General features: G+C 39.5%; 1 protein-coding gene across 1 annotated transcript in view; it reads right to left on the reverse strand.

Annotated features, from left to right (window-relative positions):
• The window catches only part of GPC3 (glypican 3), a 472,819-nt gene that overhangs the window by 203,770 nt on the left and 253,762 nt on the right, over positions 1-15,287 (reverse strand). Inside the window, exon 3 of the mRNA XM_019717458.2 lies at positions 11,131-11,825. Coding sequence (XP_019573017.1) covers positions 11,131-11,825 — 695 coding nt within the window. The remainder of the gene's footprint in view (positions 1-11,130; positions 11,826-15,287) is intronic.

Below are 15,287 nucleotides of genomic sequence, written 5' to 3' on the forward strand. Positions count from 1 at the left end.
TATTTTTAATCAGAGTAAGGACACTAATTTAATTTCCTGCTCTTTTGTCTAGAGTACTTTATGTCTAGAAAACTTGTGAAGAGACTGTTCAAAGGTGATTTAAAATGTTCATCATATTTCATAAAAATGTGCTAGAAGGTTGCTACAGTCAATATACCCATTAATTTTACATTAATAAATTTTTTTTTAAAGATCTTATTGGGGAAGGGGAACAGGACTTCATTGGGGAACGATGTGCACCTCCAGGACTTCTTTTTTCAGGGTCAAGTTGTTGTCCCCCCAATCCCAGCCGTGGAGGGTGTCATTCAGCCTCAAGTTGTCATCCCTTCAATCCTAGCTGTAGAGGGCGCAGCTCAGCTCCAGGTCCAGCTGCCGTTTTCTAGTTGCAGGGGGCACAGCCCACCAACCCCCGTGGGAGTCGAACCGGCAACCCTGTGGCCGAGAGGACACGCTCCAACCAACTGAGCCATCCGGGAGCCCAGCAGCAACTCAGCTCAAGGTGCCGTGTTCAATTTCAGTTGCAGGGGGCGGAGCCCACCATCCCTTGCGGGACTCGAGGAACCGAACTGGCAACCCTGTGGCTGAGAGCCCCCCAGCCCACGTGGGAATCGAACCGGCAGCCCCCGGAGTCAGGAGCACGGAGCTCCAACCACCTGAGCCACCGGGCCGGCCCCTACATTAAGAAACTTTTAAGGGGAATGGGATATTTGTGTAAATCAGAAACTCAGTAACCACAGCACTCCTTCCCTGTTTGGAAAGAGCTCTTTACAGGGTTTGATGCATAATAAGAAAGTCACAGAGTTTGATAGTTCACCATTCTTTGGATTTGTGATCTGAAAGGGGGAAAATGGAGGTGCCATAAATCTTTTAAAGTATCTTTTAAACCTGAGCTCATCAAAAGTGGACTTTTTTAGAAAAGGTAAATGAAATAGGTCCTGATCCTGAGGGAAGCCTGAGTTCCAAGCAGATTTTTAAAAATTTAATCGGCATTTGTACAAATATGAGGAAAAGCAGAGAAAAAAGCTAAGCCCATTGGAAGTTTACATGTAATTTTCAAGGCCACAGGTAGGAAACAGGATGAATAGTAACTGAAAGAATAGGCAGGAATGAAAGACCCTTAGCAAGGTCCTGGCTTCCATTCTGCTTCATCCCCATCAGCTAAATCAACTTCAACTTACACCTATCTGCAGAGGGAGCCAGTCTCCACCCACACATTCTAAGACTGGGCTTGACCCTGAGCAATAGGTGACCCTCAGGAGCTCCTGCAGTAGAGAGCAGCTGAAGCCTCCTTGTAAGCTGGCACCCACTTCCAAGTCCCTGTGGCCTCAGTTCTTTAACCTGAAAAATGGTACTAATGGTAATCCCCTCCTTATCAGGATTATCTTAAATATTAAATGAGCTAAGCCATGTAAAGAGCTTAGAACTGGGTGTGGCCCATAGCAAGTGCTTAATAAATAATCACTCTCCTTATCATTACCTTCTTCATTGCACAGATTAAGTTACTTTTCTAAAACCTCTACCCCATGGTAGCACACGGCAAAGACCCTATTATCAATATTCTGATCCCTGGACTGATGTTATTTCCACTACGAAACTTCCACAGCAGGTGATTTCAGAAGCACCAAAAGGTCCTACTTATACTTAAGCATTTCCCCCTACAACTGAGTCACAGTGACTGAGATCTCCATCTTTGATAACTCTTTTGAAGGGTTTTCTGGCAATACATAATTTGCTAAGTGAACTGTGTCTGTTTCCCAGAAGAGGGAACACATTAGAGAACTAGAAGCAGAAATGGGCCTCCTGTGATGACTGAACCATGATCAAACATCATCATTTTAAACCAAGTATGGGGCCTGAATGAATAAGACACTGAGTAAAGTACAATTTTGAAAGAGAGGGAGAAGGCACAGGCTTCGAAGGGGTTGGTCAGAAGTGGGGCTGGGTGGCTAGGGAAAAAGGACAAATGTCTTTCAAAAGAGCTGAGAGGAATTCCTTCACAAATACTCTTAGGTTTCATCCCATGAACCTGAGTCTTGAACTTAAATCTGACCATCTGTAATTTTCTAGAAGCATAAAGAGAAACCCACACCCAGAACTCAGAAATATGTATAGGTCGACAAGTTGATTTCCATGTCAAATCAAACACTTGCTGAGTTCTACTTCATGAAATTTAACGATAAAAATAATTTATAGCATAAGCTTGAGTTAGAAAAAGAGGGGTTCATCTATTAACTCTATAAGAATACCAAGATCGACTTTTAAAAATCATACCTACAATTTTTTTTCTTTGGAAAATAGGATAGCACATTAACTTCAAGCAGTGCTCAGGCTGCATATTTTATGAGGTTTATTTGTACTGCATATCTTTGATGGGCTCTATTTGTGACTGAAAGTACAAACATACTGATTAAAATCACTCTTTCCTACATTTGGGAACAAAATTAATTATCTGCAAAAAGCAGAAAGCCTTAGATAGACTCTCAGTCAGTAAATGATAATAGACAGCGCCCAAATATAATGACTCCGTTTCCTACTTTATCTGTTTCAGGCATTCTGAGTGGAATGTAAAAAGAAAAACTTAATTCACTTTCTGAATAGTCTTCAGAAAAGATTTGAACTAGGTAATAAGGCAGCAGCAACCCTTCTGCAACCCCCAGCCCCAGTAGGAAACATGAAAGCAGTCTTTATGGGTTATGTACGTCCCAAAAGGACATTTTTTTTTGTCTTCTAGAGTCCAGCATTGCTTTTATTGATTTTTGTTTTACTTTATATAGTAATTCATTTGAATGATATGGTTAATATTTATACATGTATTATTTTACCAGCTGTTTTATAATATGTTTGTTTGTTTTTTAAATTAAATTTATTGGGGTGACAATTGTTAGTAAAATTACATAGATTTCAGGTGTACAATTCTGCATTACATCATCTATAAATCCCATTGTATGTTCATCACCCAGTAAGGGGGGTGGGGGGGGAGGTGAGGGTAAGGGGGATCGAATATATGGTGATGGAAGAACTGACTCTGGGTGATGAATATAATATGTTTATATGTTGTATTTGAAATGCTTTATATACGTATCAATTCCAGTTTTTTATTTTATGAAATCTTTTTTACAATGTTATAGAGGTATATTTTTGGATTTGTACAATTCATCCATTTCAAATATACAATTTATTGATTTCTACTAAATTTACCAAGGTGTGTAACCATCACCACAAACCAGTTTTTAGAACATTTTCATCACCTCGATAACATCCCTCATGGCCATTCCAGCATTGCTTTTGTGAAGTCTGATGCATTCTGAACCTCAAACCCCAAAGGAACATTTTTAAAGGAAATTAACAAGTCTGTACTTTAACCAAAACAAAGGTTATTTGTCTTTCCCTATTAATGCGCCCCCCCCCCGCCCCAACATGGAAAGGAATGGTAAACTGTGAGACCTAGTATAGTACCCAGCACTAGCACTCAGAAATTTTTGGCTGCTGGTACATAATAATGAAGTTTTGAAGTTTGTATTTCATCTTATAAAGGTTGGAACACACTGAAAGAAATCTGCCCCAAATTACATCATCTTGGTGTTTTGTGAAACTCTTTATTACAGCAAATGTTATAACTACCCCCTCTCTTGAGGAAATTAGTATACTACAGTACAACTTCATTTAAAAATGCTTCTGTGCTGTTCAAGATATGTTTTCAACCTTTCATGTGGGGGTGGGGGGATTGCCTTTTAAAAAAACAGTCCAAGTAGAAAGCATTTTCTGCCAGAGACCTGAGTAAGATAGCAAGATGCATAGGTGTAAGAGGTTAGTGAGCCAAGGTTGCCTGTGGTGCTATTGTGAGTGAATGATGTCATACTACAGTTGCCAAGAGTAACCTTAGTCCAAGTGGGGAAAAAAGAATCACAGAGGAGTCACACTGTGTACATGACTCCATGTATTCTGTGGCATTTCAGGTTTTGCAATGCAAATGCAATGGAAGTGCAATGGAAGAGAAAACCTCACTCAGCCAAGTCACTTAGCAATACAAACCCCTGACCCCAGACCCTGAATAAGCAAGAAAGGAAATGATAGCTTCGAGACCAAAAGGGAGAGCAATAGAGTAGTAGAAGGAGTCCCAAAGGAACAGAGTTTGCTCCTAACCAGAGGCAACAGTCAGGTGCCCCTTTCATACTTTCTTTTTCAAGTATTCCCTGAATAACTGAGAGAACTGCTATTGTTCTGTCTTTGGATGTGCCTTCGGCTACCCTCCAACATGTGGCACGTAGCCCTGCCTTTTGGCCAAGTAGTCCGGGCTGAGCTAAGTGTCTGCACTAACTTCAAACTTCCTTGCGTGATCCTCTAAAAGCATTGTGAACTTGAGAGGTTCTTGCAGCCATCCAAGGTTGGGGGATCATGTGTTGCAAGACAATTTTCCATGGGTCTCATGTTTCTGCATGTCTTATAAAAAGAGGCACTTTCCCCCCAGACTATCTTCTTCAAGTATCTTTATATAGTGAACAGCCTTAGAAAACAGAGGTAGCATCTCCAGAGAAAACAGCAAGCAGGTTTACAACCCATTATAAAAGATCTGAGTTCCCTAAGCTCAAGGCTCCTCTTCAGTAATGCAACTCACTGAGTGTGCAGGCGTCATCTGGCCCTCTCTGCCTTACCCCACGGGAACTGGAGCTCGTGGATCTGGCATCAATGCTGATACTCTGGCTACTGCTATTGCTGTGAGAAATAAACTATCCTTCATCTCTGAGCCAGTCATCTCATGTCTTGATCCAGCATCCATGAAACTGTGTTCAGCTAACTTGTTAGCTTGCAATTAGGGTAAAAATCAGAGACCTTTCACAGTTCTTGAAGACATGTTCCGGCCGTATCAATCCACACACCACAGAAAGGAGAAAACACTTCTTTCTAACGATTCAAAACATAAAACAACTGGTAGTCACACTGCCATTTCTTGCAAGGGCAAAGGCAAGTAATTCTAGATTCGTGAAGAGCCCACCTAATTTCCTAATATGACTCATAATGTATATAATTTCAGGATGAAGCATTAAAGCTTCCCTTGTGTGACCAGTGCTTGAAAATTGCACTGAAGTTAACATTTAGTGCCTAAAAGAGGTGTCAATTTTTTTCATTTGTATTCTTCTCTTCAATAAATAGGTAATCTATGTTTAAAAACTACACATTCTCCCTAATGGGAAGCTATTTTTATTGTGAATGAAAAAAGGATAGCAGCCTATAAACATTTTTGCCTTTCCAGATATGGACCTCATACAAATAAAGTTGCTTACCACAGTTCTAGATGCTAACTTTCAGACACTAATTAGGTAGTAGTGAGTTATTTACTTGTTTTTATCACTTTGAAATCACTTGGTACTGAAAACAGCTTGTATGAATTCAGACAAGGTATCTCCATCTGAGACTAAAAAATGAAAGTCCAAATTGATAGCATGAGGAGGAAAACACCGACATTCTGACACCTGAGAAATAACCTCAGCCTTCAAAAGCAGAGAGGAAGGTAAGGCTAATCTTAGAAATTCTGATGAGTTACAGTCACACAGACAGCAAAATACAAGAATTTGATAGAGTCAATTATTATTGAGGATCAACAGAGAATCTTCCCCAGAGCTTCCTAGCACACATAAATAAATACTGACTTTACCAAAGATATCTTCAGAAATTCTAGCACAGGAAATGGATGTACTTGGATACCAGAGTATCTCAGTAGGCAACATTACTACTAAGGAAATGCCATAATGGAGACCTGGATGTACTGTTAAGGTCCAGAATCAAAGACAAATGCACTAAAATCTATCTATTGGTTCAACGGACAGATTCCAAACATTGCAACTGGAAGATAGCCTATTCCTCACCAGTAGTATTACTCATACCGATTCTAGGTAACATCATTTCACTGTGTCACTGGGTCTTCCATCACCTACACAAACATTCCTTCTTCCCCTAGAAATTATTCTGTGCCTTTAAGTGTTATGAAGACTAAAGATCTCATACCTTTCAGTACTTCATTGGGAAATACTATAGCAAACGTCTCCAAGGAGGGAGAATGAATTAAAAAACTGATTGTGCAGCTGGAAAAACAGTAGAGAGTAATACAGGATATTAAACAAGATCATCAAAACCTACTTAGTCCATGTTTGGGGAATGAAGATTCTGATGAAGGGAGAGAAGAACTATTTGAGAGAGCAATATAGAGTAATGGTTAAAAGCATGAGCTTCGGAGTCAGACACATCCGGCTTTGAATCTTAGCTCTGCTACCTGCTAGCCAAGTGACCCCTGAGAGCAGCAACCGAGTCATGGTCATCTTTCCAGCCACTGCCTGCAACCCCCATGTCTATCAGAGTGTTTCCACAATTAGATGCTCAATACACGTTTCCTGAAATTAATCTTATTTCAGAGAGTGCTAAAATAAAGATCACAATGAGGAAAGAAAGGGAGACAGAGTGGTGTTAGAAAAGGTTGCAATTTTGCGCAACATTGAATGGAGCATGTAACAAGCTGAGGTAATGAAATTGTGGGAGAGGAAGCACTAACGCTGAGAAATTCTGAGATGAATCAATAAAGAAAGTACATGAGTAGAAATGGAAAAATAAAAGTGCTAACAGCCACGTGAGGATATGTGAGCAACTACTTTGGGGGGGTAAAGAAAATAAATGAAATCATCATAGAAAGTTTTGGGAAACGTTCTGGGAGAGCAGTAAACATCCAACATGCTGATTATTACTCATTTAATCAGGAAATGAATTATAATGTGAAATGTACAATGGTTATGTGTATAATCCATACACAGGTAATGACAATCAAAATTATTTCAGAAAAAAAATCATTTTAAAAAGAAGGTTGTAGCATTCAACAATTTGGGTGGAGTGTAACAACAATGTTGAAAATATATGTCTTGAAAACAACATATTTATATTTGCTTCAAGTATAAAGTATAGAATTCAATAATGTACTGGTAAATTTAGCAGAGATATTCTCACCCAAATACTATTAAAGACCTACTTGATACTTACTTGGGGCCAAGATATTTAACCTAGTTCACAAATGTAGATGGAGAATCAAGATGCATCTATTTTCAGTCCCATCATTAATATTTTCTTGGGCTTTCCTGTACAAATTTTCTCTCTCCTTCCCTTGTTCTCCCTATTCTCTCTCTCTCTCTCTCTCTCTCTCTCTCTCTCTCTCTCTCTCTCTCTCTCTCTCTCTCACACACACACACACACACGTATGCACACGTACACACACATACATTTTCATACATTATTTTTATTCATTTCTTTGGACTAAAATAACATTAAACATCTTGGCACTTAAAAATAAGTTTAAGAAAATCTCATTGTCAACTTGGAACTCAGAAAAATGGAATAGAGTACTGGACCAGAGCTTAGTGAGAACCTGCCATGTGCCTCAAACTCTGGCCAGGTATTTTGAACCTATCATTTCATTTAATCCCATAAAGCAACCCCATTTTATAGATGAGGAATCCGAGCTTTGCCATTAACTGTCATTCACTTCTAACCTCTGGGCTTTACCTTATCTTCCAAACAATGTGACTGGATTTGCTCCCACAAGAATATCAGAATCAACTGGGGAACTTTTTAAATGACAAACTCCCCGGTTTCTCCACAGACTTTTGGTATCAAAATCCTCAGGAGTGGACTCCAGGAATCTATTTAACAAGTTCCCCAGGTGATTGTGATGGTAAGCGAAGTTTGGGGACTGGATGCTTACCACCTCCAGGAGTGTTGCCAGTGACAACACCCCAACATTCACTTACATACCTTCATTTGGTAGTCTGAAGAATCGAATATATGGTGATGGAAGGAGAACTGACTCTGGGTGATGAACACACAATGGGATTTATAGATGATGTAATACAGAATTGTACACCTGAAATCTATGTAATTTTACTAACAATTGTCACCCCAATAAATTTAATAAAATAAATAAATAAAAAATAAAATAAAAAAAGAGAAAAAAAACAAAAACAAAAAAGAACTGAAAACTAGCTCAGGGAAAACTAAAGCATTAACAGGTCATTCACTTAGAAGGCCAAAATGTTCTGGAGTACATGGTAGCCACCAAAACAACTGGGCAAAATCCCTGTATGGCAGACCTCATGGCACAGCTTATAGCTAACTAAAAATGCTATCTCAACAGAGCTCAGGAAGAGCATATTTTCAAAAAATATCTCTCACCACAACCTCAAGTAGGACTGACTGGTAGCGTTTTACATTTATCACAACAGAAAAGCGAGGGAGTTACAGCAAAATCTCATTAATGCTTCAGTTTTGAATCGACATTTGCTTTGGGGCATCCTGTGGGTTTGTTAACATGAATAGAGTTTTGCAGTCTACTCAGCCCTCACTTCCCCTCTCCCCCCATGCAAATGGTCCAGTCTCTTTCTGGCCCATACACAGTATGGGCCAGGTCATACCTGGTCAATGACTCTCTCACCTTCACCGTTTGGTATATATTACTTAGAGCTGGTGATCATAAAACAGTAACAAGGCAGAGTTTACATATGCTTTCTGTTCTAGTTCACGCATTCCCGGGGGAAGGCAGACTTCACGCTCTCATAACCAGCTGGGAGCTGGGAGCAATCAGGTCCTTAATGGCCAAAACAGAAAGGGACTGCATCACTGAGCACCTCTTGACAGCCAAGGCTTTTCTTCCTGAATGATAATGACATGAAATGTACTCCCTCTATGTGTCCGCACATCCACATGCCCACACTCAAGAAAGTGTGCACCTAAAATATAGCAGGTTTGGCACCTGAAATAGCTCTCCAATTTAAGTTCACGATGTCTTTGCAAAATCCTAATGGAGCTTTTAGAGTGAAAATCTGGGAGGGTCTAATGGGAGACAGACGGGTATGGTGGAAAGAGCGCTAGCTAGATTATAGCAGCAGAAGAACTTGGATTCTACTTCTGGCTTTTCCATTAATCATGTAACTTCGGGCAAGCCTCCCTGTGCTTTATTTCTTCATTTGTAAACCAATCGGATTGGACTAGCTAATCTCTCATGGCCCTTCAAACATTCATATTACAGTGAAATGTTCACTATGGTGAAATGTATTCAGCTGCAACTAGACTGACCCTTTCAAGACTTAAGAACTATGTCTTGGGTAATTTTGAAGACCCAGTACCTGGCAAAGTGCCATGCACAAAGCAGATGCTTAATAAAATTTACTAAATAAACCTTTATGTTTAGAGCCCAATCAAAACCTTGTACTTAATCCCGTATCAGCTCCCTACCCTATTTGTTGTGTTTAAAAGCACTACAGAAGAATACAGATTTTCAAGATCAATTATGCTGCTGTCAAGTGACCATCAGAGGCAACCTTTAAACACTCCTACCATACCCTGTCTTCAATGTTGTCTCCCTATTTTTCCTGTTATTGAAGACATTTCCACACCCCTGTCACCCTTGTTCTGTGTCTGACATATAGTGAGCCCTCAATCAATATAAGGTTAATGAACATATGAATGCACTGACTTTTCATTTTTTCTAGTTCTGTGAGATTTACTTTTGCATAAGGCCTTGAATTATAAAGCAGTCAAGGGAATAATTAACCATCGAAGAACACTATCGTTAGAAGGGACATTTCTGTTCATTTTGCTATAAAATATTTTCTCAGCAAATGTGTTTTAAATGGCTAAAATTGTGAATGGGGCAATTAGAGCAGCTCCATAAGTAGCCATGCTGTGGGTTGCATCATTTCTGTCCTTCCTAGTTTAATTCACCAAAGAAACCAATTACCCCTATCATTTTGTACTTCCAGAATTCGAAGACAAGGCTAAATGGCCCGATCTGCCATCCATATTCTGGGTAAACAATGGTTCAGAGTACACAGCAGTTGCACTGTTTAGAAGCTAAGAGCATGAGTCAACCAAGCCTACCACGCCTGGGTATAAATCTCAGTTTCTCCCACCTCCACTTAGCTAGCTTTGAGATCTCGAGGAAGGTATTCAATGTCTCTAAGCTTCACTTCCTCCTGTGTAAAATGGGGAAAATATTAGGGCCTATCTCGTGGATTACTGTGAAATAATGTTATGCAAACTGGCCAGCAGAGCACCTGAAATGTAGTAGGAGCCCAACAATGATAGTGGATTAGATGATTGTGCCACCTCCTTTTACAAAGCTGGCAGCATTCAGGAATCAGTCATCACCACCTAGTGGGCTCTGGCTGGCAAGTGTTGGCTGTGTGTTCTGCTCTACATTGAAAAGTGGGTGCCTCCTATGGTTCTGAATATATGCACTCAAGCTTTGCAGGTATAATAACTAACAATGTTGGACTGAAACCAAGCAAAATGCTGCCTTACTTACAGAACTGTTCCACCCACATCACAAATCCCATCAGGCTGACTCGTATAATCAAAGCTGTAAAAAACAACTGTCGGAAAACATGTATATTTTGCCTTGCTTATGATCTTGTGTAGGTTTAATTAGCGGGTTCTAGCTGGGTCTCCTGCATTTGAAGTCACTACTTAAAATAGGAATGTGATATATATGATTAAGAGTATTAGAGCGAAATCAAAATCAGAAAAATTGGTGATATACTGATTAAAGGGAGATCTGATCAATTTCTGAACTGTGGATCTTCCACTGACTATAGCTGGGTGCCCTTGGGCAAGTTACAGTTTCACTGAGCTTCAGTATCCTCATTTATAAGGTGGAAATAATAGCTCCTATTTCACAGGGTTGTCATGAGGATTATGATAACTAACAAGAATGGTAACAGTAGTTAATATTTACTGAAGTCTTACCATGTGCCAGGCACACGTTAAGTTCTTTAACATATGTTATTCCCTATGAAGAAGAGATTATTTTTATATCCATTTTATAAATCAGAAATATGAGGCTCATGAAGATAAAATGATTCACCCAAGGCCCCACAGCAAGCAAGTGGGTGGAGCTTAAATTCAAAGCCAGGCATTATGACTCCATAACCTGTGGTCTTAATGTGCACCTAACTCTGTGAGGTCATTCAGTCCTTCTATCATCCCTTCCCACCCTCTGATCTTTTTCTCACTTCTCTCCATGAGCACTTGCTACTGGCCAGGCTGCCCCATCCCAATAGGACCGAGTTCCTATGAAAACTGTAGACAAGTACTCACGGTGGTGGTCAGCTTTCCTCCATTCTTCTGGACATATTGGATGGAATCATGGATCGTCAAAAAGAGACCAAGCAGTACATTCTCCATGTCGTAGATTCTGTACATGCCATTCACCAGTTCTTCAAGAGACAGAATGTATTCTCTCCAGTACTTGTCAATCTCCACCACACCTGCCATACAGCCTTGCATGACCACATTGCAGTAGCCACCACAAGGCTTAACCATCATCAGTCCTTGGCAGTAAGAGCAGTACCACATCCTGGTGAGCATTCGGCCACAGTCCTTACTGAACTTCAGGTGATCAGTTGTGTTGATCACTTCGATTCCGAGATTCAGGGCCTGGAGGAAGATCCTAGTAACTTGCAGTGACTTGGAAACCTGGGTCATAATAAGCTTGGGGAAATTTCCAAATACTTTCAGGTCACGCCTTGCACCTCGGAGGCACTCATTGATGTCTAAGGCTGACTCAGGCAGGCCCGGGTTCATTAGCTGGGTATAAATGACTGGAAACAGGCTATCAAATAGTTCATTGACCATGTCATCCACGTTGATATCAGAACCCAGGATGTAGAGAGACACATCAGTGAAAAATTCACTCACAAACTCAAAAGCTTGTGGGGTCAGGCTCGGATAGTTGTTTTTGAACATGGCATTGGTGTAGTTCTTGGCATGGCGAACGACAATTTCAAAGGCCTCTGTAAAATAAGAGATCGAGAAATGCCCAAAATTAAAGCATGAAAATCCAGGATGTAATTGAATTTGAGATTTCTCTATTGCTGTGGTGATTAAGGTCCCATTTGCCTTAAACAATTGAATCATATTCATTTCTGGCTTTGCCTCTACTCCTGCAGTTTCTTGCTCCTATAAATCAATTTTTCTTTCTGAGCATGAAGTCCAAACACTGATATGCACATAAATTCTTAAACACACAAATTATATTTCAAATGACAAAAGCCAGGATTCAGTTAACATTTCGGCCTCTCATGAAAATACTGATTAAAAATAGGCTAAATGAGAAGTTATTTTTTCTCTCTCTCATTGATTTATTCAGTTAAAGATAAATTGTATTATAAGACATTTCATTTTTGGACAGAGATAAATACTTGACAACAAACCATATACTATATAAACTCACATAACAATTTAAGCCTGTTCAGCCCTGGAGGAAAGGCAAGTTCCTAGCCAAGAATAAAAACTATCACAAATTTAATCATTTTTTGGTAGATTTTTTTCTCTAGATAACTTTAAAGGGAGTTATCTGACAGATTGCCAGAACTGGAAATGGAATTTATCCCCTAAATGGGTATCTGGGTGGAAAAAAAAACAATCCATGCATTTATCCATACATTTGATATTGAAAATAACACCTCTGATATTTGCAAGCTGAACATCTGGAATGATAATTGCTAGTAACTTCCTTGGTAAGTTCGGCTTCCAAATGCCTTGGAAGCCTTATCTACTCTATAGAGACTACGAATTCAGGATTACATCTGCCGCCCCTACCCCTTGGCCTAGGTCCAATTAGTGTCATTGGTTTGAGAGAGAAAGTAGTAATGTCACCATCTCATTTTCTCCAAACTGAAGCACTCTAGATACAAATTATTCCAAATAACCAGAAGTCTACATTTATATGAGGGAAGAGAAAACAACTACAACAACAGGTTTTTCAAGAAATAAGACAGTTTAAAAACAAACAAAAATAACCAAGTTTCCTGAGACATTTAAAATTAACTTAGTACTATCTTTCATTTCCTTCAAAAGTGCAAAGGTCCATGACAGATGTACTCCAAATGATGCCAATTCATGAGCCTAGAAAAATCCAATTATTACCACTTCCAGACTACTTGAGGGATGGTATTCCAACAGCTCCTTGGGACCACTCAGTCCAGTATCTCACTCATCTGTGGCAGAAATGAACTCTAGGTTGTGCCACTACCATCTGTCCCAGATCCCTCACAAGGTAGAACATGCTTGCTAGATTCTTCCCTTGGGTTTATGACATGCCTGGCAATGTTGAGCAGATGCCAGTGAAATTCTACTGGGATTCCAAGCCCACTTGAAAAAGATAATCTTCATTTTCATCAATTGTTACATGTTCATTTGTTCGTTTTATTTAGGACAATAAGTATTCCTGGAAAGTTTATGTATCTTATAGCAATCTCTTGCTAACCCCGTATGCTACGCAATTCTTGAAAGGTTTAATGAAGCCAAGAGAACATCTAGCACAATATAAAGGACCAGTCTATGAAGTCTTTAAAATCATCAGAAATTTGGAGATTTAAAACTACTCATTCATTTTAATTTCAGCTAGCAATCATTTCTTATATATCCTTAGGCTCAGTGCTAGGTACTAGGTATATGTAAGTGCTGGGTAGATGGAGATAAATGATAACAACATCCTTGCCTTCAAAGTACTCACAAGCTATATGGTTTAGCGTTTACAAAGCATTTCCAAGTATATTATATCTACTTTTTGCAACAACCTTTTGAATTTGGTATTGCAAATCCCCCCTATAAATTGAGGTTCAGCAGAATTTAGGCACTTTCCAGGGTCACACAACTGCAAAATAAGTAGTCAACTCAGATTAGTGTCTCCCAGCAATAGTTCCACTCTAGCTGCCCTCGGCCCTATAGCCAACACACATAATTTCAAACATCTTTGTAGGAAAGTTAAGTTCATCTTGAAGCTCATTATTTTCCCATTGGCTTCTCCTCCATGAATGGAAATGTATTAGAAGAAATTGCAGCCGAAAAACCAACAAAGCAGAGTCTTCTTTCACCTTTGCCTTGGTGCAGCATGAGGTAAGAGAAAGAAGACTGCTGTTGTGATGCTACACTGTAGATCTCAATCATCTAAGCTACCCTAAAATGTGAATTCTCTAAAAGGCAAGTTTCATCTCTAGCACAGTGCATTTATTCTCTAATGTACAAGATATATGACAGTGAAATCCCAAAGACTGTACTGCCATAACCTTTTTCTTAAGTTTCTGTTACTAGCACTGTTGAATCAATAGAAAAAGAAAATGACAAAAGATCATGAATTTTTCTGCAGAAAGAATAACAACAACGCATATTGCAGGGGGGAAGGGCTAGGGGTTCATATCTAACCTCAAGCTTACATGTGCTCCCTGTTCCAACTTTCACAGCTCAGAATCCACTTAGCACATCTTTGGGTTTTGTCCAACCCCCTTACTTCTATAGCACAGGACAATAGACCAAACCATAACTGCTCAAGCGAAGGCTCCTTGGGGACTTATAGGACCGAACACTACGTGAAAAGTGATGCTCGGCTTGAGGTTGGCAAGTTGAAGTTTCATGAAATGAAACCAAGGGCTAGAATTACTGCAAGGAAGTTAAGTTCGTCTTTTTGTTTCTTTTTTTGGGGGGTGGGGCGGGGTCAGATAATAATGTACCCTTAAAGGTAGGGGAGGTTTCCCTCCGTTTTTTTCCTGGAAACAAGTCAAGAGTTATATCCAGGAAAAATTGGAACAATGTAAAATCAGAAAAATTGGCACTGAACCGAAAATATACTAATTTTTTTTTTAATTTTATTAAATTTATTGGGGTGACAATTGTTAGTAAAATTACATAGATTTCAGGTGTACAATTCTGTATTACATCATCTATAAATCCCATTGTGTGTTCATCACCCAGAGTCAGTTCTCCTTCCATCACCATATATTCGATTCCCCTCACCCTCATCTCGCACCCCCCACCCCAAAAGCAACAAAAGAACAAGACAAACAAATGAGAAACAGAAACTAATTTTTGTTTTATAATAAAAAGATAAATTATACAGACAAATAGATCTAATAAATTGAATAAGTACACATCCCTATATAGCAAGGTTTCTAGATTTGTAGATACCCCCAACACCATCCCGGTCACCACTATTTGGACACATTCTTGTGTTGTCAATATCCTCCTTAAATTATGGTACTCAAAAAGAGACACAATTCTCCAGATGTGGTTTGATATGTGAGGTGTGCAATCAGGCTATTTCCTCTCTTTAAAGGTTCAGTGACTTCTACTAGCCCCACCTACCCCACCCCACCTAGTAGGACATAGAGCCGGTCACTGTAGCAATATGACAGTCTTTACTACTGTGTTTCCCAAAAAATAAGACCTAGCCAGACAATCACCTCTAATGTGTCTTT

The sequence above is a fragment of the Rhinolophus sinicus genome, chromosome X (genome assembly GCF_036562045.2).
Source record: "Rhinolophus sinicus isolate RSC01 chromosome X, ASM3656204v1, whole genome shotgun sequence".
NCBI lineage: Eukaryota > Metazoa > Chordata > Mammalia > Chiroptera > Rhinolophidae > Rhinolophus > Rhinolophus sinicus.